This window comes from Humulus lupulus, chromosome 9 (genome assembly GCF_963169125.1).
Source record: "Humulus lupulus chromosome 9, drHumLupu1.1, whole genome shotgun sequence".
Lineage (NCBI taxonomy): Eukaryota > Viridiplantae > Streptophyta > Magnoliopsida > Rosales > Cannabaceae > Humulus > Humulus lupulus.
The window spans coordinates 179508020-179533096 of NC_084801.1; the positions used below are offsets into that span (position 1 = coordinate 179508020).

The 25077-nt window shown below is 36.8% G+C and overlaps 1 protein-coding gene across 1 annotated transcript; it reads right to left on the reverse strand.

The window, feature by feature from the left end:
- Positions 1–20485: 20485 nt before the first annotated feature.
- LOC133800371 (uncharacterized) lies at positions 20486–23956 on the reverse strand. The gene is made up of 5 exons (XM_062238330.1): positions 23824–23956; positions 22705–23516; positions 22065–22503; positions 20626–21641; positions 20486–20569 (listed from the first exon to the last, which is right to left on the reverse strand). Exons 1-5 carry the CDS (start codon positions 23954–23956, stop codon positions 20486–20488), a joined length of 2484 nt encoding a protein of 827 aa, XP_062094314.1.
- Between the last annotated feature and the right edge of the window lie 1121 nt (positions 23957–25077).

Below are 25077 nucleotides of genomic sequence, written 5' to 3' on the forward strand. Positions count from 1 at the left end.
AATACACATATTCACCCTCAATGGGCCAAATTATCAAAATAGCATAATTATTCAAATGTGGACCCACATGCACGCATATAACATCATATCATAATATAATTCGCATATACATGCATAATATCAATTAATGGCATAATTAAACAAGTATGGCCCTCCCGGCCTACTATTCCCGCCATTAAACCATATCGGAGAATTCGGGGCATTACAAAATCCAAGGTACTTGGCAAAGGTATCATTGAAGTCTTTTTCACCTCCTGCAAGAAAGTAACATTAGTGAATATACTTTATGTTCCTGAAATGAGTAGAAACTTTGTAAGTGGTGATTTTCTTGGCAAGTCCGACATTAAAGCCGTTTTTGAGTCTGGTAAGGGCACTCTTGTGAGGGTATGGTTAAGTTGTGCACCAATGATGTACCTTTCAATGTTATCAATAAAAATGCTAACTCTGCCAATATAGTTGAGTATGCTTCTTTATTTTTGTGGCATCTTAGACTATCTCATATAGGTTTTCAACCATGAAAAGAGTAGTAAAATGTGGTATGATTGCATGCAATATTAAAAACTATGGTAAATGTGAAACATGTGTTAAGGAAAAAATGATTAAGAAACTATTTCCTAGTGTAGAAAGATCATCTAATTTACTAGATTTAATCCATAGTAACTAGAGGTGGTAAAAGGTATTTTCTTACTTTTATATATGATGTTAGTAGATAACCTCTGTGTTCCTTGGAGAGCTTTGGATGGTCAAAATTGACGACATAAAGGAGTTTGAATAAGTGTTCGAGCCTAAAGAAAATAAAAATTTGTCTTAAAAATACTAAGGCAGGAACTTACGTATCTGTTGGAAGGAGTATAATTTGTAGGGATCGAGACCATTGGTTTAGAAGAACTGATTCTTAAAGTTGGGAGGATGATTGGGAATATCCTCAAAGAGCCTCATATCTCTAGGCCAGCTCAATAGATAATAGAATCAATCTCCACCTTTGGTTCACATGGGGTTATTCTTAAGGCAAAAGAGATAAAGAATCTCATATACTGAAGGTTCCTACCTCATCACATGATACAACGACCTTAGTGCCGCTAGGACCCTATAGGATTTGGACTGTAATTGGAAGTGAGCTATACCGACCTAGTAGGTTAACTTTTTGAAGTAATATCTCAAGGGCAAAAGAACCCCAGCTCGCATATGCTCGCAACTCCATGCTACAAGCTTATATTTTTGCTCCTGGTTGCCTACACCCAGAGCATAGCTTCTTTTCTCATGAGGGTCAGGAGCTTGACAGATTAGCTTTGTGGAAAATTGTAAACCATGACAAGACAAGATGTCTGAAATCTACTTGATGGATAACTAAGCTCTTGTAATGAAGAGGGGAGAGAAGGCGTCAATGGGGCTGAAGACCTTCGAGCATTGTTCGAAGAACTCTCCATGATCTCGAAGGAAAGTTCATTGAGCTAGAAGGCTATGGTTACTTTGAGTTTGGGATCCAAAGGAATCGGACAGATATACAAGTTTGTCTCGAGGTGAAATGCTAGACACAGTCTTCTTCTTTTACCTTCTTGGACCTCGACGATCTGGCGTCAAAAGTGAGCGTTGATGTCCTCATGTTCAGTTCGTTCCTTGTGCTCTCGTATTAACCTTTGATTTAAAGTAAATGAAGATTCGACTCAAGGAGAGGGAGGTTGGTAAGGGATGGCAAGCTTGGGCCCCCATCAATTCTTCTTAGAAGATTGCATCATCTAACAATAAATAAAAGGGTGAGGGCCCATTATTTAAAAAAGAATTAAATTGGGAAAATATCTTGAAAATTCGAGCTTGAATAGGCTCGGAGTAACGAGATGAATGTTTTGAGTAATTTGGGCCAATTTAGGCTCGAAGTATCAAGATTATCTCCACATAAAGTGGGGAGTTAATTTCCAATTTGGGTTATCCCGTTAATCTAGGAAATGTAGGCAATTACTTAAAAAGTGGATATTATTGGTTTGTGTGCATTTAAACCCTACTTCTAAAACCCCATTTCTTGTGCTAGAAGGAACATATAATCTATTACTTTACAAATTAGAAAGATGCCATTTTTATCTTGAATAACTCATTTTTTCCTATAAAACCCTCATTCAAACGGATCAAAAGCCCTCTTTTTCCATAAATTTTCAAGAAAAACTTCAAGAATGTGTCAAGAATAGAGATAAATAAAATAAAATCAATGCATAGGCATGTACAGACGATGATATTAAAAATAATGAAGAAACTTACACAAAGTTGATCGAGGAAATGAGAGGATTGATGATTGAAGGATCGAGAGTAGGGAGAATCTTGTTGAATCATAAGATCCAAGGGTCCTCGTTTGATCTCATGAAGTGGTGGTAATTGGGAAATTGGAAAGACATTGGCAGAAGGACTAGTACTTGAGTACTTTTAATAACCACTCTCATGTTGACATGTATGCCCACTCGAGTGGGGTAGGTGGGCATGTTTTCCGAAAGAGAAGTTCAAAAGTTTCTCCGTCTCAAGGCTCGAATAGATACTTTTGATAGGGAAAAATATTTCACCCAAAATTTTGAGATAGATTTATTAATCTCGAAATATAGGCTCGCAAAAATAGGGACCGAATATATAAAGTAAGGCAATTGTGTGATCATATGCACAAATGATCACGAACCCAGGTGTAATGTAACTTGAACATTTTGAGCATGAGTTGTAGGCTCAAACAGGACAGTCGACTCGACGGTCAACCTCGAAAAGCCTGAATGATGAAGAAGTGGATAACAATGTGAATATAAGCTCGAACAATGGTGTAAGCTCGAAAGCATCAGTATGGAAAATAGTGGGTGGTTACGACACACTTATAGTTGAGGGATTGGTTATAGCCACTTTTAAATAACCCTATTATTAAAGGATATTTGATATTTAATGTATCATGTTGTATTTTAATTTATTCTTTTATAACTATAAATTCAAATTAGATATTAATGAAACTTTCCTAAAATTAAGGGAAGGGATATTTGTAAACCAGGTCTATAAATAGTCTGGATTATAGTCATTTGTTTTCACGCACAATTGCTTGTACTCAAAAACACTGTGAAATTGCATTTAGGCTTTAACACATATTATTAATAAAAGTGACTCGTGGACTAGGTAGATTTAACTACTGAATCACACAAAAAATCTCTTTCTTTTCTTTTCTTCCTTGATTGTTCAAAAACGCTTAATTGCTCTTGTTTAATTTTAGTTGATGAAAAACGTCATCAACAATCATAATAATGTTTTATCACATTTAAATATATATATTAATATAATTATTAAATATCTAGTCTTGTATTATATATTATTATAATAAGGATATTTTATAACATTTGAATTTGAATTTATATTAATATAATTATTAAATGGAAAATACTACTTTGGCCCCTGTGTTTTTTATGAATACGCGATCGACTCATTTGTTTTGTTAAATGACAATTCAAACTCTATGTTTTACAACATTGATCAAAATAGTACCTTATGGCCAATTTTGGTAAAAAAAAATCAATTATAATCTTTCATTCTTAGCTCTTTGACCACTTTCTCCACTTCTCTGAACCAGACGCATCACTAACGACCGAGAATTGATCTTATAATTGAAAATATTTTTACCAAAAATAGGTCTAGGGTACTATTTTGATTCATTTTGTAAAACAGGGGGTCCGAATTGTCATTCAACAAAACATAGGGGTCGTTTGTGTATTTGGGAAAAACATGCAGAAAAGCGAAAATGGTATTTTCCCATTATTAAAATGTAGTCTTATATTAATATTATTATAATAATGATATTTTATAATATTTTAATTTATATTAATATAATTAATAAATATCTACTTTTAATTAGTTTTAAATGTATATTTCGTTAAATATTTAAAATATTCCGTTAAAGTTAACAAAAAAAAAACGGTTAGAACCAAGAATTTATGTTATCAATATAATTTCTATATAAAGATATGTTTACCTGATGACGTGACAAAATTAACAAGCACGTGGGATACACATGACCATTTAAGTGAGTACGATAGGTTCGACCATCGACCAGAAGAAAACGCACTTAGTAGGTAGCATATTTTATGGGCGACCAGTTTGGTCGCAACATTTTAGATATTTCCTACAGATATGTAATTTTGGATTTATGTAATAATTGTGATTTCCATTTTTATTTAGATACGCTTGCATTAAATGTAATTAAGGCCCATCGGTCCATGAAGAACTCCTTGAGCCTATAAATAAGACTCAAAGGGCTCAAGAGGAGGGACTTTTCAGAATTTTGAGAGAGAATTTAGTGTTTTTATCGGCCAAAATTTTATTCATGTCGAGGCTTGTGAAACTCGTAAACCCTAGTTCATTGATCACAGTTTTTGGGATTCTACATTAATAAGAACACTAAATGGATGTAGGTTATTACCATTTTTTGGGGCTGAACCACTATAAATCTTTGGTGTCGTTTATCTTTTTATCTTGATTTCATTTGGTTTTTATCGTTTTACTTGACTCCATGTTATTGACCAAATCAAGGGTCAACAATATATACTTAAAAAAAAAACTTTCCTACTTACATTTCTTTTTGTTTTAATATATTTTTTTATTTTAAAAATCAATCAACACTTTTCTTAGGCTGTTTTAAAGCACGCGACCTTTTTTTAAAACCAAACAAAACATTTCTTGCAATATTTTTAACCTGAAACAGTATCTTAACCAATTTCCAGCCTAAACCCGACCACAGTTCAAACATACAACCCACAATCACCACAATTAACATCAGTACATGCCCAAAACTCATCAAAATTCCCATTCTTTTAAAAGAACTTTGTGAAACCAAAAACTTAAAAAGAGAAAGCAAACCAATCTCATTCCTTGCGGAAAACTTGAATCCCCTAGCTTGATGGTGTCACTAGTAGTCTCTAATCTTCAACAACAAGCTTTAATTCATCTAGGAACCCTTTCAAGCTGCCTTGATCAAGTTGGGTACGTTAGACTTTGGTTAAGCTTTTAGAGAAAATCTAAAAGAGGAGAGAGAGAGAAGTGTACGTGAATGGCAAAGTGCTCAGCACTTAGCCTAGTATACTCAGCCTAATGGTCAAAAGCCCAAAGTACCCCATCCTCTAAAAAATCTTTTAATTAACCCCATGGGTGTTTTGGTCATTTAGCTTAAATCTCCCACTAAACCTCAAATTTCACTTAAGACGCCCAATTGATCCACCAATCCTCCAAATACTCATATCTTCAGCAAATTATATCTCACATTCCAATAATTCTCGGTAACTCACCAAAATACCCCTATCAAAAGGGCCGACTCAAGCCAAATATCTCAAATACATCCACATAATAATGTGGTCTCAAACACATAACATATAAATTACAAATATACCCTCAACAGGTCAAAATTACGAAAACGCTCATTTATAACAAAAACAGGCCTTTAAGAATATATAATACACATAAACAGTCATATCATAATATAACTCATATAATCCACATAATTATTCAATTAATTAACACATAATTACTCCATGTGCGCCCTCGGCACGCTAAACAAGGCACAAAGCCTCATTAGGAATTTTGGGACGTTATAGTGGAACTCAGCTTTTATGATGTTAGATGTGGCTTTTAAATTTTAAAAAGCTTTTGCAAGATATGAGGACTACAAGAAAAAGGCTCTGCAGCGATGAATTTTGTCGTCGTTGTAGGTATACAGTGACGACATGCCGTCACAACAACGGCAACGATGTAGCTATGTATGTGTAGCAATCTACGGCGACTACAAAACGCAGTCGTCGCAGTAGGGTTTTACTACAACGATGACATCTCGGTCGCAGAAGGAAATAATTTTTTTCGGTTGGACTGGGATATTACGACGACATGTCGACGTTGTTGGTGGTGCAAGAATTGACAATTTCAATTTCAAAAAACTTCTACAGCGACGACAAGTGGTCGCTGTAGGTACATCGACCGCTCCATCTACAGCGACGCCATGTCGTCACTAAAGAGTGTGTGGGGTTATATGCCTTCAGCGACGGCATGGCATCGTTGTAGTGTCACGAACTCGTGTTCACCCTACGGCGATGACATGTCGTCACTATAGGTATATAATTTTTAAAATATATATATTTAATTAATTATATTGATTAAAATTTATTTAATTAAATATTAATTAAATAAATAAAACCAAATTATTTAATTAAATAATAAAAATAATTTATTAATTAAATAATAAAATCAATTTAACAATATTCATAGTCTCCAAAATGTAAGATAACAAAACATAAGTAGTATTGTCTCCAAAATTAAAAAAAACAACACAAAATATTAATAATTTAAAAATAGTAATTTAATAAAACTAAATGTCAACAAAATCAATTCCAAAGTCATTATCGTCGGGTTGTTGTGGTGGTGGCTGTGGTGGTTGCTATTGTGGTTGTTGTGGCTGCTTTGGTTGTTGTGGTTGAAAGCTTGCCATCATGGAATGTATCATGTTCATGTCCAAGTTGACAGGCTGGAATTGTGGAGGTTGGATGCTCATATTTGTTGTTTGCACATATTGTTGCATTTGCTGGAAGTTGTTGTTCTTGGTCATAAAGGCTTGACTGAAGTGTTGAATCATGGACTGGAAAGCCTCATGTGGTATCATCGGAGGGCCAACTGTGGTGGACGGAAATGGTGATGCCTCTGATTGTGAAGAGGATCCGGTGGTGCTTGAGGCAAACGTACTAGTGCCCTTCAACTTTTGTCCAATACCTCGGTTGTGGCCACGACGTTGACCAAGTACCTTTGAGACGACTTGTATCTCATTGACATTGGCACTTTCTGCTTCTGATTCAGATTGAGACTGAGATTGGGATTGTGTCTGGACTTCTTGCTGCAAGGCATCCTGTAGTTTAGAAACAAGACAATTAATATATAATATAATTGAATAATATACATAGATACAAAACTTAGAAAGTTACTTACATATGCATCCTTAGCATTCGTGTTCACCCATCCTTGTGTCGGATGATTGTGCATGTCATGGAAGGTATCGATAATGCTGGGCAGTTCCTTGGTCTGAAGATTCATCTTTAGAAAACAAAATTTAACAAAATATTAGTTAAATATTGAAATTATTATTAAGATAACTTAAAATATTTCAAATTATCTATTTATTTTCATTTACCTTCTTAAATCGAGCAGAAGCATAAGAAGTCGATCCATGGAGACATGGATACTTCTATTTTGCTCTGTTGGCAGCATTGTGTAATGCCCCAAATTTCCTAATAAGGTTTAGGACCTTTATTAGGAGGCCTGGAGGGCCATAATTGATTTATCATGTCATGGAAGGTATCGATATGCTATTAAATTATTATATGCATGTTTATGTAAATTATATTATTATATGATGATAAATGCATGCATATGGGTCCACATTTAATTATAATGGCATTTTGGTAATTTGGCCCGTTGAGGGCGTGATTGTGTATTTTCATGCATGTGGATGAATAATAAATAATACCACATTATATGTGGACTTGTTCGAGCCATTCGGCATGAGACGATCATGGAATGCAAGTTATCGGTCTAGTCATAACGGGGTTAGTTTCGGGGCTCGGAGTGAGTCTCGAGGTAATTTGGTGATTAGAACATTGTCGGGAATTAAAGGGTAATGGGATATGAATTATTGATATTTGAGAATATTGAGAATAACGGGAATTGGAGGGTATTAATTATAATTAACAAGATAGGCGGGAAATGACGATTTTACCCTAGGGAGTCTTAGAAACCTTTATTTGACCTAGGGGTATTTTAGTCTTTTCATCCCTAGGATTGATATAAGCCATTAGAAGGCTGTGGAATTGTAAAAAATAGAGCATCATCATCCTCTTCTCTCTCCCTCACCCGTACACCATTTCTCCTCTTTCTTCCTTTGGAATTTTTGAAGCCAACTTGAGGATCCAAGCTAGGAGATCAAAGGTGGGAGCTTAGAAACTTAGTTCATCCATTGAAGAGGACTCAAATCAAGCTTGAGGTAAGATTACATCCATGAATTTAAGCTATACTCTATTTTTCAAGTAAGTTTTCAATTGAGAATTTGAGGTGTTAGTTGTGAGAATTCATGGAAGTTTTTGAGTTTGATTGCTTGGGTTTTGATGAGGGTGTGTTGTAGATGAATTTTTGCTTAGGTTTTTGAGTTTTATTGCTTGCGTACCAGGCGGTCCGTGACCTTCTTTAACGCGGCCAGCTATTCCATGAACTGTTTGGCAGTACCGTCTTCCAAGGGAACTCTCTTGTTCCTCCTGTCGTTGAGATTATTTCTCAAATCGCCATCTCAGGGGTGGATCTTTTCCTTGTGGGCCCGTTCCTTTCGAGCATTCATCCCATCGCGCAGGTCTACTCGGGATGTATCGTCCCCGGAGCTAAGGGTGTTCAGCTCGTCATTATGCTGGCGCTCCTAGTGGCCCTTGTTCACAGAAGCGCTTGGGTGGAAAGACCGTTCCCGTCCAGTCCGACCTGGGGCGGACCGGGGCTTGGTACCTTGCGAGCGCGTCCCTCGCGAATTGATTGGGTGGCCTTGTCCTGGGATGAGGCCACCTTCTCTTTCCTAGGGAGCAGTCGGGGACGGGTCCCAGTTTTCTGGACAGGAGGGACTTCCCTCTAGGGGTGTGCTTTGGCCTTCCCTTTTTCTTGGGTCGCATTAATCGGGCCCTGTCCAAGAGCTTATCCTGGGGTAGGAATCGTCCTTGCATCTCCGGGCGCGCCATTCCTAGCCTGCGAAGCGGGCGGTTGTGTTCCTGGAGGCAGAACAACTGGAGGATTAGCCGCCAAGCCTTGAGCGGCTATGAAAGCTTGCAGGGCTTGGATGGACTCTTGCATCCATCGAGTGGCTTCCTTTTTTTCGGCAATCCTGGCCTCTTGGTCTAGGACTTGTTGTCTTAGTTTTGTCACCTCCAGGTCCTCCTGGTTGGGGTCTACTTCTTCAGGGATCGCGGGATCCTCAGCTTCGAGATCATGGTATTCCCCCTCATTTCCCTCCTCTTCCTCATAGTAATCTTCCTCATACTCTTCCCCACCTCCATCGTTCTGTGACTTGTCGGGCTCGGACATCTGATGAGGTGTGTCCTCAGGTTGGCTCTGAGGAAGAGGTTGGCTAGGCAGTGCCCTTCATCGCCTTGTTCTTGGTTAGTAGGGTCGAAAGTGATGTGTTTCGTGTTCACCATTGTTGTAGACATTCAAGATCGACTCGAGCTTTCTTAGTGCTCTCAATGAAAACACCAAAATGTATACAAGGTTTAATAAGAGATTAGAGAGAGTAAAAGAAAGGATTTAATAAAAGTAAACAAGGTTTTTACGTGGTTGGGGCATTAATGAGCCTTAGTTCATGAGAGAGTTGTATTAGAGCTTAGAGAACTTTTGACAATGGAGTTTTCTACAAGTTTGAGAAGAGTAACTGCTTACAATCAAAATCTCTGATCCCCTCCTCGGTGCACCACTATTCGTATTTATAAGCACATGAGTGCACTGGGCTTGGGTCAGACTAGTCCGGGCCCAATAAGGGTGTAAATACCATTGACTTCTCTGATGGGAGCCCAATACAAAGGATTGAAATATGAAACATACATTAATCAAAGCCCATTGGCCAGCCCAAACAAGGTCTTAGTCTAAGACATGCAACAAACTGGTGTTTCAGTTTGGGTGTTATGGGCTACGAGGAAGATTTGGGGGACAAGATCAGTCAGAGTAGTGGTGGCGCATTTCTGAACCAACGACGTACAATCCCGAGGTAGTCTCTTCTGCAGGTTAAGCTTGGGGACAACCCCCACGCTTCATGGGACGATGTCACTATCTTGGACACTTTATCGTGCCGAACTCGGATAACCCATCTCGGTCTATTTACCAAGGTCCCCCTCCGTTTACCAGAGCCCCGTTTTATTTACCAGGACCCGGGTTTGTCCACGGGGATCCCGGCCCAATCTTGGATTTGGTAGCTGCAACCTCCTTTACCGTACCTCAGGGAACATCTCGGTACGCGGTCTCAGGTTTATACTACTTGCCCTGACGATGGTCTTGGCTTACTCTCCCGGTAGACCTTTGGGCCTTACCGTGACTTGGGCTGCCAATACCCATTTTCCCCTTACCTAATTGGCCTGGTCTAGGCCTTAACTCCCAGGAAAGCGGGCCATGGACTTACAGTGTGGACCCGTACATGCATGAAGAAACAGGGATAACACTAACCTTAACAAAAAGGGGCCAAAAATGGCACTAGGCGACGCTAGGAGGGGTTGGGCGGCGTTGGGAGGCGGAGGAAAACAGAGAAAATGCAACGACCCAAAATTATTAATAAGGCTTAAGGGCCTTGATTAGTGTGTCGGGAGGGCATAACTGGAAGTTATGTGATTAAATGGTGTGATATGCATGATTATATGAAATGCATGTTTATGAGTATTGGATAAGGGTGTGGGCCCTGTTTGGTTGTAAGGGCATAACTGTAATTTTGGCCCGTTAGGGCATAAATGTGATTTTGTGATAAACTGTTAAGACCACATTATTATGTGGATATATGTGTTTGCAGCTTTCGGCACGAGGCGATCCTAGGGGGCAAGTAGCGGGAAAGTCACAACCGGACCCGGTACTTGACTTGGGGCAAGTCAAGGGGTATTTCAGGCATTAGATGATTATTTGGGCTATTGGGTTATGGAAATAAATAATTGGAGATATATTTTAGGTCAGAAAGTCTAGGCGGGAATATTGGGGAATTTTACCATTTTTCCCTCGGGGACGTTTTCGGTACCCCGAGCCTTGGGATTGACTTAAGTACCTTAGGATAGACTAAGTAAACTTTAGAAAGCAGTGGAACAAAAGGCTAAACCGACTCTTCTCTCCATCTCTTCTTCTCTCTCAAGGAACTCAGTGAAACCAAAGGACTTGTGGCTGGTAATTCAGCGGTTTGGGGCAGAAGTATTGAAGGATTAGTTCTGTGTTTAGCTAAGGAATTCAATCAAGAACTGAGGTAAGATATAAGCTTTGTGCATGGTGATAAATTCTGTGTTTTGGCTGGGTTTTGAGGTGTTTATGGATTTTGATATTGAAGGGTTGGATTGAAGCTGAAACTTGGAAGTTAGCTCAGGAATCCTTTAGAGAATTGATTCAACAAAGAAGGTAAACTCCAATTCTTGTTTTAGTGTTTGAATTCTGAGCATTTATGACTGGTTTTCTTGTGTTCTTGGGCTGTTGAGTTTCAGAAATTAAAATGGGATTTTAATGAGTTTTTAGACTAGATTTCTGCTGGATTTTGTTGCTGGAAACATGTTAGAATGATGGGATAATCGAATTGTTTTATTGGGATGGTATAGGGTGGATTTTGCTGAGGTTTGAATGTTACAAATGGTGGTTTTTCTGGGTTCGCGGGGTTGGGCCGCGACTCTGTTCTAGAGTGTCGCGACCCTTCGGAGCAAGAAAGAGCCAGGAGGGCTCTGAGATGAGGGAGCGCCGCGGCGCCACAGGGGCAGGGCCGCAGCGCGTGTCTTTGGTCATAGAGGCCTAGCCTCTGTTTTAGGGGGCGGGCCGCGGCCCTTAAGAGCATTTGTGGCCTTTTGGATTCTTTAAGCGCGGGAACCTAACCTAGGGTGCTCGGGATCGATTCCACCACCGTGTTTGGTGGAACTCGATGTCTCGGAAGCTAGAACTATATCCGGAAACCTATACTTGAATATTAATGGAATCCTTTATCATGGTTGTGACTTGGTGTACGCTTGGGCTCGGGGTTGGATCGTGCTCGGGGGTCATCTTTCCTAATTTAAGCACTTGGAACTAAAGGTAAGAAAACTGCACCCGGTTGTGGAATTTATATTGGGACTAAGGGCTCCCTATTTTGTGTGCTCTTTAAAGAGGATGGTATTATGCCATGTGAATTATAAATGGATGGTATCATGCCATGTAAATAGTAAACATGCGGCCTAAGAGCGCCGGTGTTTACACTTGCGCACAGGGTTCGGCTCGGACACTGGTAGCTGAGGACAACTTACTATGCACTGAGCTCGGTTTAAGCGGGCCGAAGTCAGTGGGTTAAACATAGGGTGCGACCTAAGTTGTTGGCCCTAACCATCTGGTGATTTGAGTGCAATTATTATGATTATTATGATTTGTTGGTTAGTTGAATGGCAGATTGTTAGCTTGTTGATTATTATTGTTGATTGGATGAATGTTGTGTTCTGTTGAACCTCGTTATGCCTTGTGAAATAATTGAGTATTATTAGTGATTGTGTCTTAAATGTTAAGTTTTCTTGCTGGGCCTTGGCTCACGGGTGCTACGTGATGCAGGTAAGGGAAAGGGTAAGGCAAGTTGACCATGGGTTGGAGAGCTCTGGGGGCGAGGTGTACATTGTCAGCTGCTTGGCCGCTACGGTCGAGGATTTGTACAGAAACGAGAACCTAAAACGTGTGTTTTGCCATTAGATTGGCTTGGTTATTTATAAGCTATGGAAATTCTGTAATTATGTTATGTAAACCTTAATTTGGGATCCCATGTACCAAACATGTATTTTAATAAAAATTATTCGTTTATAACCAAAACCTTTTAAACCTAACTTGTTTGTAACATTATAATCACATTTTTAGTCAAATGACTTCATTTGCAAGTCTCGCACTATTTCAAACACACAGTGTAACGGTCTTGGTTATCCAGGGCGTTACAGGAAATGTCTCTGTTTTGGAAAATAGCAGCAGAAATGAGGAAGAAAGGCTTTGCTTGGTGGGTTATATCGCTGGGACATATCGCAACAACATGTCGTCGCTATAGGGAATACAATGTCGTCGCCACTGTTGAATGCACTGTTTCACTCAAATGGTGAGACCCTACAGCGACGACATGTCGTCGCTGTAGGATAGTGAATAGTACACGAATCCCTTCGTGTGCTATGCATCAACTATCCAGCGATGACATGTCGTTGCTATAGGCAGTGAAATTTGAATTAAATTTTTTGGCGGTTCACGTTCCCACGTTTTATTTTTGACCCTATAGCAACGGCATGTCGTCGCTGTAGAGTACAAAATTACTGATTAGTGGATTATATTGGATTCTATGGCGACGACATGTCGTCGCTATAGGGTGTGCAAATAGGCAACCAACTGTGGGCGGTTGAATTCCCTGAGCATCCTATAGCGACCACATGTCATTGCCATAGACAAACATATTTCCCTCTTTTTTTCCTACGAATACCCTACAGCGACGACATGTCGTCACCATATAGTCAGTTCCCACCTCGTGTTCCGTCCAAATTCCTGATACCCTAGTCATCGCTGTATGGTTCTAGGAATTTGGAGGGCCAGATCGTGTGTTGTTGACGACCCTCCAGCGACGACATGTAGTCGTTGTAGCTTATTTTTAATAAATTAAGAGAAAAAAAATTTCATGGATTTTGCCTACATACAGCGACGACTCACGACTTTAGAGTCATCTCAATAGATGTCGTCGCTGTAGAGTCTTTTTCTTGTACTGAGGATGAAGATGACATATTTGTGAGTTTCTTCATGGAGAATGAAAATGGGAAGAAGATGGTTGGGCCACCTACTTCTAGTGATTAGGGGAGTGCTACTATTTTTGTCAAATTTCTCTCCACTTTTTATGAAGTTGCTCTAAAGTTTAGTGGCACATTGCATGTAACGTCCAACAATTTCTATCATGGGATTTGCAAGATTCATAATCAATTAAGTCATCTGGCTACTAGCAATGATCATTTGTTATCCACCATGGTTGCTAGTATGGAAAGGAAATATGACAAATATTGGGGCAATATAGAGAACATCAATACCATGTTGTTTTTCGCAGATGTGCTTGATCCAATGTACATGTTGAAGTATTGTTTTGAGACTTTAAATGATAATGAAATTGTCGCCAAGATTGTTGTTAAGGTGAAACAAATCCTTCAACGATTGTACAATTCTTATAATGTTGAGGGTGAGAGTAATAGTGATAAGGTTAGTTGTTGGTTTTTTATTTTATTTATTATGATTTTTTTTCATATGTTATTGTTTTCTAACCCTAAGTTTGTGTTTCTTTTTGGCAATATGTTTATGCCAACAAAAGTGACTCACCACCAAAAGGTGGTGTCAAAGAAACTTTGAGGAGGAGATTATTGGAAAATTATTTGCAGCAACAATAGATGTTTGTGATTGAGAAAATGAATGATGTTGATAAGTATTTGGCTGAAGAAACTGTCAATCCAGAGACTTCTTCATTTGATATCCTACTTTGGTGGAAGGATAATTCTCAAAGGTTTAAGATTATGTCTATAATTGCTAAAGATGTTCTTATTATACATGTGTCTACCGTGGCTTCTGAATATGCATTTAGTACTAGTGGACGTATTTTAGACTCATTTATGAGTTCTTTGAGTCCAGAAATAGTGGAGGCACTAGTTTGCACTCAAAATTGGTTGAAGGGTAGTCATAAAAAGATTTAATCGAGGGAGTATTTGGATGATATACAAGCTTATGAGTTTCTTGAAGAAAGTAAATAAAATGATGTAGAGTCCAAGAACTTTACTTAGCTAGTTAGATAGTAGTAGTAGTAGTAGTAATAGCTAGTAATAGTTGTAGTGTGTTTATTACTGTGGGTTTTGGTTCAAGCCGGGACTTAGTTGGACACTCGTAGCAACACTTGTAGATTTTATAAGTTTAACCTATAGTTTAAGAATATTAATTATAACCTAAGGTTTGATTAATATGACTGATTATGAAGATGATATTTAGTATACTATAAGGTTTAGATAGACCCAATAAGATAATGACACTTGTCATGTGTATGTTTAATGAATAATTAAGTATTTTTGAGGAATAGTTTATTAAGAGTAATATTTGAAAATCCTAGAGTCTGCCAGCAGCTTTGAAATCATTAAAGGACTTAGTCAAGGCTGTTTACTCAATTCAAATTAGGTTGAAAAAGTGTAATTACATGTATAATATTTCAGTGTATGCTGATATATCGCAGCTCTAGGGGGCGATATATCGTCACACGGGGATACAAAAAATACGTAACTTCGCACGACCACCTCGACGAGCCTCGGGCATATGAGCCCAGGCGATATATCGCTAGGCGATATATCGCTAGGCGATATATCAGCCCTAGGGCATAAATTTTGAATGATTTTGAAACCGAGCTCATTTGAATCCTTAACCTCTTGATAAGTCCAGAATCTTTTTGACCGAGTCTTTAGCCTCTGCTGAACAATTATTCAAATGTTTTTCAATTAAAAAGCCATTATTTTATTCAAGCTAAATGAAGATCTTTTCATTCTTGAACTCTATAAATAGGACCTAGTACCCAGCCATTTCTTCATTCATCAAGATGAGTTCAGAGCCTACAAGCTGCTGGGATTACTTTAGAGTGTTAAACACTTGGGTTGGGATTATAAGCTTTATTATCTTAAGCTTATCAAACACTTGGGAAGTAAGGTTTATAGTGTATTTCGATTTCGAGGTGTAGTTCGGATATAGCAAATTCAAAGGTATCCCTATTCTTAGTTTCTTTCTGTATTGTTTCATTAAGTTCTTATAGTTTTTCTCTACTCAATTCCTAACTCAGTATTCTTTATTCTTGGTTAGGCATCTAAGTTCTTTGAACTTGAAGTTCTTTTTGGTAAGTATCCACTCGATGGTTTAGTTCATTCTTTTCATTTCCTTTCTTTTAGAATACTCACCTATCTATTAATGGTTTTTAGGAGTGTTCCAAAGTCCCGATCTTGTTCTCACATTCTGGTATTTTTGATAAGGAAAATAGGGTAGTTCTTACGTGATATATGTTTATATAAAAGTGTTATGATTATGCTATAGTATGCTTCTATATGTTATGATATATGTATGCTTGGGGCTTATAGTTGTTATATAGCAAACCCTATCACATTTATATTTTGGGGCTTATAGTTGCTATATAGCAAACCCCAATAGTTATATGTTTTTGGGGCTTATAATTGCTTAACTAGCAAACCTCATTATAGTTCGAGGCTTATAGTTGCTTAGTTAGCAAACCTCAATAGTCACCATGTACATGGGTAAGAATTATGATATATGTTCATAATTTATGTGTATGATTATGTTTCATGCTTGTAGTAGATTTTTCTTGCTGGGCATTATGCTCATTCCTTTATGTTTTATATGTGCAGGAAAATAGTTATGGCGGCAGAAAAGTTCTTGGCAGCTTGGGAATGTGTATTGAGGGAGAATGGAATTGGTGGAATACGTGAACAATTCGAGGATGAAGTTGTTTTCTAGTCATTAAAAATTATGCTTTATATGTATTTTCCGCTCTTTGTTTTGTAACGAATTTTCATATTTAAGTTATGTTCTATTTTATTTTAAAACAATGTGATCTCATATCCTAACCGCATTTTTATGTATTTAAACCTTTACGTTACAATTTTTAAATAAACACTACAAGAAAAAGCATTTTTAGAGGCAGAAATATTACCGGTGGACTTCGTCCGCTGGTAATGTACAGGTTATTAGCGGCGAAGTACTAGGTCCGCCGCTAATAATGTGAAAATTAAATTAAAAAATTAATTTTTTTTATTAGCGGCGGACTGACCCATTATTAGCAGCGGGGTAGTCCGCCGCTAATACAATGCCCGGGAAACGAAGAAGAAGGCGTTTCAAAATTGCAAGTGGTGGGTTATTACCGGCGGACTATCCGCCGATAATGTTATTACCGGAGGGCCTTATCCGCCGCTAATAATGGATTACCGGCAAAGCTTTTTAATAGTGGCGGACCCTCGCCGGTAATAATGCTATATATGGGATTCAGTCGGTCGGCCCTCCCATTTCTCCTCTTCTCTCTAAATTTTTTTTTCCTATCAGTCCGAGCACCACCATCGTCCGAGCCCCGCCGTTCAGTCGTCACTCTCACCGCCTCATCTCACCGCCTTTCAGTCACCACTCTCCTCTCCCTCGCATTTCTCAGGTTTGTCTCTCTCTCTCTCTCTCTCACTTCGAGCCCTAGTATTGTGAATTTGTTATTAGTGTTGTTTCTTCATCTCTTTCAAATTGGGGTTTCTCCGGCCTTCATATGAGCTTGCAGCGGCGTTCGTTTGAGTTTCCGGCAAAGGTACGAATTAAGTGATTAAAATTGTTGAATTTGAATGATCCTAATCTATGAATTATTTTTTTAAATCTTTCATATATTTTTTCAAGTTTTGAAAAAAACGTATAATTTACATTTTTTTTTTCTTCTTGTTTGAGCCTATTGTGCATTCTAAACTGATAATATAACAGAAGTATAATTGAGTGTTATTTTAAAATGAAATATGTGATATGTATATTGTTAGATACCGTACAGAATTCAAGATTTGAATATAGAAATTGAAATGTTTATTTAATAAAAAAATTTACAATAAATAATGATTAATTAAAAATTACTACATATTTTGTAATAATTTATTTTTTAATTTTTTAATTAATTAAATAATAAAAGTTTGATTCAACATTATTTAATTTAATTTTTTATTAAATAACATTATCTAATTGAATAATTTAATTTAATTTAATAAAAGTGTTAAAAATTAATAGTGATTAATTAAATAAATAATATATTATTTTAAGAAATTATTTTGATTTGTTTATTAAATATTATTATCTAATATTAACTATTATTAAAATTTGAATATAGAAATTGAAAAGTTTATTTAATAAAAAAATTTACAATTAATAATGATTAATTAAAAATTACTACATATTTTGTAATAATTTATTTTTTAATTTTTTAATTAATTAAATAATAAAAGTTTGATTCAACATTATTTAATTAAATAATGTAATTTAATTTTTTTATTAAATAACATTATCTAATTGAATAATTTAATAAAAGTGTTAAAAATTAATAATGATTAATTAAATAATTTAATCCTCAACATACCAGTACAGAAACTGAGTCGCTGTTTGAAAGCCTTCTGCAACGATATTTACCATCACAACCTGAAGGTGGTATATCTTCTCAAAGTCCACCTCCTTGGTCAATGCCACAACAACAACAACATTTTTATCCACCTCAACAGAATTATCCAAACATGTATGGACGCTCCTTCCAGTCCCCTCCTTTTTATTACCACAACATCCCTGCAGGATCTCAGACGTCACATCCTTGGCGTCGTGACTTCGGGGATTCATCGCAGCAGCAGCATCCATAGCAGATGTATGGTTAATTTGTGAGTTTGTCGCAGCAGCAGAGGTATGGTCAGTTTGAGAGTTTATTGCATCAGTGATTAGTGGTGAAAAATGCACATTTGTTTATTTTAATTGTCAAAATAAATTAAGTTTTAATTAATATTTTCATAGAATTAATGTGATATATTCTTACATTGGAAATATGTGATTTTAATTTAATATTTACATTTTGCAGAAAATAAAGTGTATTTTGGCACTTGGAAACAAAGAAAAAAAAAAGCAAAAAGGAAAGAATTAGAATTGAAAATATAGTGGAAATTGTGGTATTTTTTAAGAAACTTGGCCCAAATCAGCCCCGGCCCGCCTAGCCTCTTTCTCCACCTTTAGCGCCATGTGGCGCCTTGTCCTCGCGCCACGTGTCTCAGCAGCACTCCAACATAGCTTCAGCCATGCAACCAAGCTCCTCCTTCAACGTCCAAGCCTTCTTCAAAGAGCCAAAACTCCTTCAACGTAAACCAACTCCAGCAGCCCAACACAGTAAGCCCAACTCTCTTCAGCTCCTCCAAACAGGCCATCCAAATCTCCAACGTGACAACCCAGCCAAAGCCCAAACGCAACCCAGCAACCCAAACTCGCCTCAGTTTCTCCTCTCCCAGCCAGTGCCTACGTGGCGCATCCCCATTGGCTGGGAATGGGTCAAAACCCACATCTGCCACCAACCACCTTCAACCCATATTTTGTGGGTATTGGGTCTTGCAAAATTGCCATTTTGAGCTTTAAAGCTAATCTTTTTTTGTGTTTTAGAAAAATGGCATTTTGACCATACACCAAAATAACTAGGTTAATATTTATAATAAGATTTGATTTTTCAAAATCATATTTTATTATTAATATTTCAGATTTATTTTGTAAACCCCAAATTGTTGTTTAATTTCTTTTTTAGTCCCTTTCTCCCTCTATAAATAGGGACTACATTTCATATTTTGTATGTAATTTTTAGGTAGCAAAACTCTACCAAATTTTAGTCTCATTTCTCATATTTTCTCTCTAGAATTTCATGAGAATGTCTAGCATAATAGGCTAACCTTCTTAGGAAGGTTAGGATGATCTTATATGCACTATGACTTTATTTTGTATTTTTTATTCACCATGTGCTTAAAGTTTATATATTTTAGTGATTTATTTTCTTTCATCTCTATTTCTTCATCTTGTTATCTATATTTATGTTTACTAATAGTATATAGATTTTGTCAAGCACTTTCTATGTATTATCAAATTAGTGAAAATAATATAGGTAATATCTTTATCATTTTCTCCATCTCATTCATATATATTTACTTTTGCTAAAATATATATAGAATTAGTCATGCTCTTTCTATGTATTTTATAAATAGTAAAAGTAATATTTGTGTTAGGTTTTATGTCCAATATTTTATTGCATTATTGCCAGTAATATAATGTCATTTTTAGATTTCTCATAAGATTTATCTCATCTTTCCATGGTAAAGAATAATAATCACTTGAATATATTTTTGTAAAACATATTTGTGCTTTAATGTTAAATCTTCCAAATGAATAGTTGGGATGTGAACTTCTTATTTGTGTAACTTTTGTGAATCAAATATCCAAATAAATAATTATGCATATTGGTGACTCTTGATCCTTCCTACTTGTTACTTATTGTTACATCACACTTTATTCTATCTTTATTTCTATTATTTAAATCTCCAAAATAACAAAAAATATCACTTGTTCTATTTTCTTCATATTATTTATCTCTAACATTTATTTATTGATTAACTTTATTTCTTTTCCTCTTTGTGGAATCGACCGCCTGATCTATACTACGACTACTGCGAAGTGGAAGTCACGTTTGGGCGTTAAACAATCAGTCTCCCTCGACACGACCACATACTCGACAATTTGGATCATCTTCGCAGCAGCACTCTCCACAAGCACCACAGTTTGCTTCACCACCATTGTCGCGCCATAATACTGGTGATCAAGATATTGACCTTAATGAATATTTTACACCTGGTTGGCCCGATCAAAACAATAATAATTAGATTACGTTTGTTAATTATATATGTTTTTTTTGGTAAATCAGCAGTGCATTTCATTACTCCCAAAAGCCAATTTACAATAAAATGGCACCCACTAAAAGGGTCCAAACATACTTCTTTAATCTGTACAATGGTTATATTCTATTTATAATACAATATACCATGCAAAATCTTTTGCAGATACTTTTTTTGGCCATACACTTTGGATTCTAATCTTACTAGCTGCTTTAATCTTCTATACAATGCTTGTTGGATTGTCAAGGGAGGATAGCCAAAGACTTTCATTTCTTGCCCTCCATAAATGGTACACCAGTGCAGCCATAATAGCTGAAAGTACCATTTTGCTGAACCTTGTTGCCTTCATCCTGCCAATCACCCTCATAATACTAGGTAGTTGGCACGCAGATATCCCCTAGCAAACCCAGCTCTTAACCTGTTGAAGACACTCACTAGAAAATGGACAATCAAAGAAAAGGTGAGTAGTTGTTTCATCTGCCACTTTGCAAAACTGACACCTCGCTTCAAGAAGAACATTGAATCTATATAATCTTGCTTTAGTCTTCAATCTGTCTTGGATAGCCAGCCATAGCATGAAACTATGCTTTGGGTTATTCAATCTCCCCCAAACCTCCTTGCTCCAATTAACCTGTTCATGTACAGGACTGAGAAGTCTATATCCCTCTGCAATCTTATACTTTCTTTGAGGAAATAGAACTAAATCCACAAGAGTCTTCACTTGGTCTTTAATTGCTACAACCTTCCTCCAATACCAACTACCATGAACCAGGGCAATGTAATCCCACCATACTCCATCTTTTATGTACACACTATGCACCCATCTAACCCACAAATTGTCTTCTTTGGCTGCTACAGCCCATACATACTTGAACATAGCAGCTTTGTTCCATTCAGAGATATTCTTGAAGCCTATACCTCCTGCTGCTTTAGGCTTGCACATGCTGTCCCAAGCTATTTTCCCTGCTCCAACCATCAGCTTTTTACCAGTCCACAAGAATGCTCGGCAGATAGCTTCAATCTCTTTAATCACCTTCCTGGGCAGCAAGATAATTTGACTCCAATAAGAATGAATTGAAAGGAGAATAGAGTTAATCAAGACTACCCAACCTACAAAAGAGATGTTCCTTGTGCTCCAAGACCTAATCCTATTAGTCATTTTATCCACCAGCAAGCTGGATTCCTTTGCAGAGATGCGCTTAGCACAGATGGGAACACCTAAGTAATTGAACGGGACATCACTTTTCCTAAATCCTGATACTTCCAAAATGCGATGGACCTCATTAGAATTCATCCCACTACAGAATAGTGCAGACTTCGAAGCATTAGGTTGTAGTCCTGATGTTTGCGAAAATAGCTTGAGGCCTTGTAGTAGGTAACAGATGCTCTTGTAATCACCATCGCAAAACAGTAAGACATCATCTGCAAAAATTAGATGATTTAACTTCAGCTCCTTGCACCTGTTATGAAAATTAAAATCAGATTTCTGGCCAACTTTTTACATTATTCTAGTGAGGTATTCCATTCCCAGCACAAAAATAAGAGGAGACATCGGATTCCCTTCTCGCAACCCTCTTTTAGCTTCAAAATATCCATGCATCGACCCATTAAGCATAAGTGAAAATCGTGGTGTTCTTATACATGTCATGACCAGCTGAATAAAATGCTAAAGGAAATGGAAACCATACAACACTTCTTCTATAAAGCTCCACTCAATGGTATCATAAGCCTTTTGTAAATCTAGCTTAATTAAACAACTGGCTTTTGATGATTTTCTCCCATAATGACAGACTAAGTCTTGTCAAATCATTATATTGTGCGCTATGAAGCGACCTCGAACAAAACCTCCTTGATTTTGAGCCACAATACTAGGGAGAATTGTTTTGAGCCTCGAGCAAATCAGTTTCGTAGCTGCTTTATAAATGACATTGCAGCAGGCTATTGGTCTGTAATCCTTCACTGTATTCGGGCATTTAGTTTTGGGAATAAGTGTAATCACTGTGGTATTTATCTCTTTAAGCAGCTGCCCAGTCTTTAAGAATGAGATAATAGCTTCAGCAACTTCATCTCCAATTAAGTCCCACTTTTCTTGGTAAAAGAAACTCCCATAACCATCCGGACCTGGTGCTTTATTTCCAGGGATTTCAAAGAACACTTTCCTAACCTCTTCTTTTGTGTAATTTTTTAATAGTAGCTCTGATTGCAACGCTGTTACTTTAGGACCTTGATTCATCACTCCAGCCAATACTTTCTTCCTTTGCAGCATCTTACTACCCAAAAGTTCCTGATAGAAATTTAAAAAAGCTTCAATAACCTGTATAGGCTCATCTACCCAATCACCCTTTGCATTAACAATAGATAGAATTCTGTTTTTCCTTCTTCTCTCCCGAATACTGATGTGAAACAATGTTGAATTCTCATCACCATCTCTAGCCCAATTCAGTTTAGATTTCTGCTGCAAAAAGGAGATATAATCCTAATGAACCTTAGTATACTTGTTTCTAGCCTCCAACTCCATGCCATGTAAGGCAGGGCTTAAGGGTTCACACTGAAGCTTATTTTGACATTCAGCTAGGTGATCTCTAGCTTGAATTTCTGCACTAATTATATCAGAATAGCCTTGAGTGTTGATCTCCTTGAATACTGCCTTTAGTGCCTTCAACTTAGTAATTAGTCGATACATTTTTGTCCCTGTAAATTGTTGCTGCCAGGTCACTTTAACCTTCTTAAAATAATCTGGGTGTGTAGACCACATATTGAAATACTTGAAAGGCTTCCTACCACAAGGGACATTTGAATAAACCGTGAGGACCACTGGGGTATGGTCAAACAGCCCCTCATTCAAAAATACCGTCTCAGCATCAGGGAATAAGTTCAACCAAACTTGGTTTGCTAGCACACGATCTATCTTAGAATAGATTATGTCTTCTCCATATTGTTTATTGCACCAAGTATAAAAATTCCCACTATATTTGACATCCTCAAGTTGGCAGTTTGCTACATAGTCAATGAAGTCAGTGGATGTCTTATATCTAACTCTATTGCCAATCCGCTCCTCTTTTGCTAAGATATCATTAAAGTCACCCATTACAGTCCAAGGACCCTTAACAGTCAGATCTTGAAGGTCTTTCCAAAGCCATTTCCTCCCCTCCTCATCATTAAAAGCATAGACATAAGTGACAAAAAAGAAATTCTTATTGTCAATAGTTGTAACTCCAAGATGAATCAAATGGCTAGTACACTTGATGATATTAACATGAAAGCTAGAAGGGTTCCAGCTAACCACGATTCGCCCTCCTGAATGCCATGCATTATTGGAAGTGAAGCACCATCCAGTAAACAAATTCAGATATAAGGCTCCTAGTTTCTGAGCCTTAACTCTTGTCTCGAGCAGACCAACCAAACCAACTCTCTAACAAGAAATGAATTGGTTGACTAACCGCTGTTTTTGTTGGTTGTTAATCCCTCGGACATTCCAGCTAATAATTTTATCCATTTGAAAGAGGAGGTGCTCCCCCACCTCCTGTATTTTCACTTTGAGTTCCAACTTCTATCAATTGTTGACTCTGTTGTTCCTTATGTTCATTTTACACCAATTCCTCACCATTCGATTCTAGAGCCTGAAATGAATTAGTAACCGAAGTGTTAACTGGAGGGTCCTTTGCTTTAACTTTCCAAACCTTTGTTGCTGGTTTGAAGCCATCCGGATCAGTTCCTGTGTTCAAATTAGATGTCATATCCTTATTCAATTCTAGTGTTTCTTAATTATATTAAGACAATTGAAATGTGATTATGTTTATTCTATAATTAGTTCATATGTAATTAAAATGAGACAATTGATATTTTTATTATGTTAATTTTATGATTAATTATAATGTTATTTTTGTTTAATGAATATTAATTGTGTTATTAATTATAATTTATGTTAAATATTATTATTTTTAAATAAGTATTATATGTATATTTATTATGAAATAAAATAAAATCAATTATTATATTTTAATATTAGTATTTTATTACCGGGGGATTAATAGAGGCGGAACCCGTTGGTATTAAATGAGTCAAACGAGGTAGACAATGTATTTTATACCGGCGGACTCCCGCCTCTATTAATCCGCCGGTATTAATATAATACCGGCAGGTGTGTCAATTGGTCGGTAATTCCACTAATTACCGACCGATTATTACCGACGGATACACCATTTATTACCGGCGGAATCCTCCGCCGGTAATACTATATTTTTTTGTAGTGAAAGTTACGACGACTTTGTATGTAAGTTTTCTTAAGATTGGTATCTATGAATAGTAATTATCAATGGTCCAAGGTTTAAGATAGTTGGGTCGTTACAAATGACTTGTTAATATTGCTCTTTCTTTAATGCTTTTTATTTTCAATAAGTTGTTTAACTTTGGTTTTTGAATTGTAGACAATAATAAACTCAAGGGTAAGGTAGAAACAAAGGAGAAGACCAAGACAACCATTGACATTATTGATTGATGGATTCATGTTTTTTATTTTGTTTGAATTTTTATGAATTATCTAGTTGCTATAATGCACTACAAGAAAAAATGTTTTTAATAACACCAAAAATGTGTTATCAAAACATACGATAACACTTTCTGATGTGTTAAGACCGACTATGTTATCGTAGGTCAGGGTACTTTACATAACACTTTATCAGTGTTATACAGATGTGTTATTGTACTGTCAACAATAACACAATTTCTGTGTTCTTTTAATATATAGATAAGTGTTGAATTATGTTATTTATAGTCGATTATATAACACTTTTTTTGTGTTATACTACACTTTAGTATAACACTTTTTTTGTGTTATACTATACTTTAGTATAACACA

What these genes read in the sequence shown, in the direction of transcription:
- LOC133800371 (XM_062238330.1), bottom strand. Translation starts at nt 23,956, where the DNA reads ATGACATCTAATTTGAACACAGGAACTGATCCGGATGGCTTCAAACCA. An exon ending in TGTGGCTCAAAATCAAGGAG is followed by an intron (nt 21,642 to 22,064) that starts GTTTTGTTCGAG and finishes TAATTTTTGCAG; the next exon opens with ATGATGTCTTACTGTTTTGC. An exon ending in TTCAACAGGTTAAGAGCTGG is followed by an intron (nt 20,570 to 20,625) that starts GTTTGCTAGGGG and finishes GGTGATTGGCAG; the next exon opens with GATGAAGGCAACAAGGTTCA.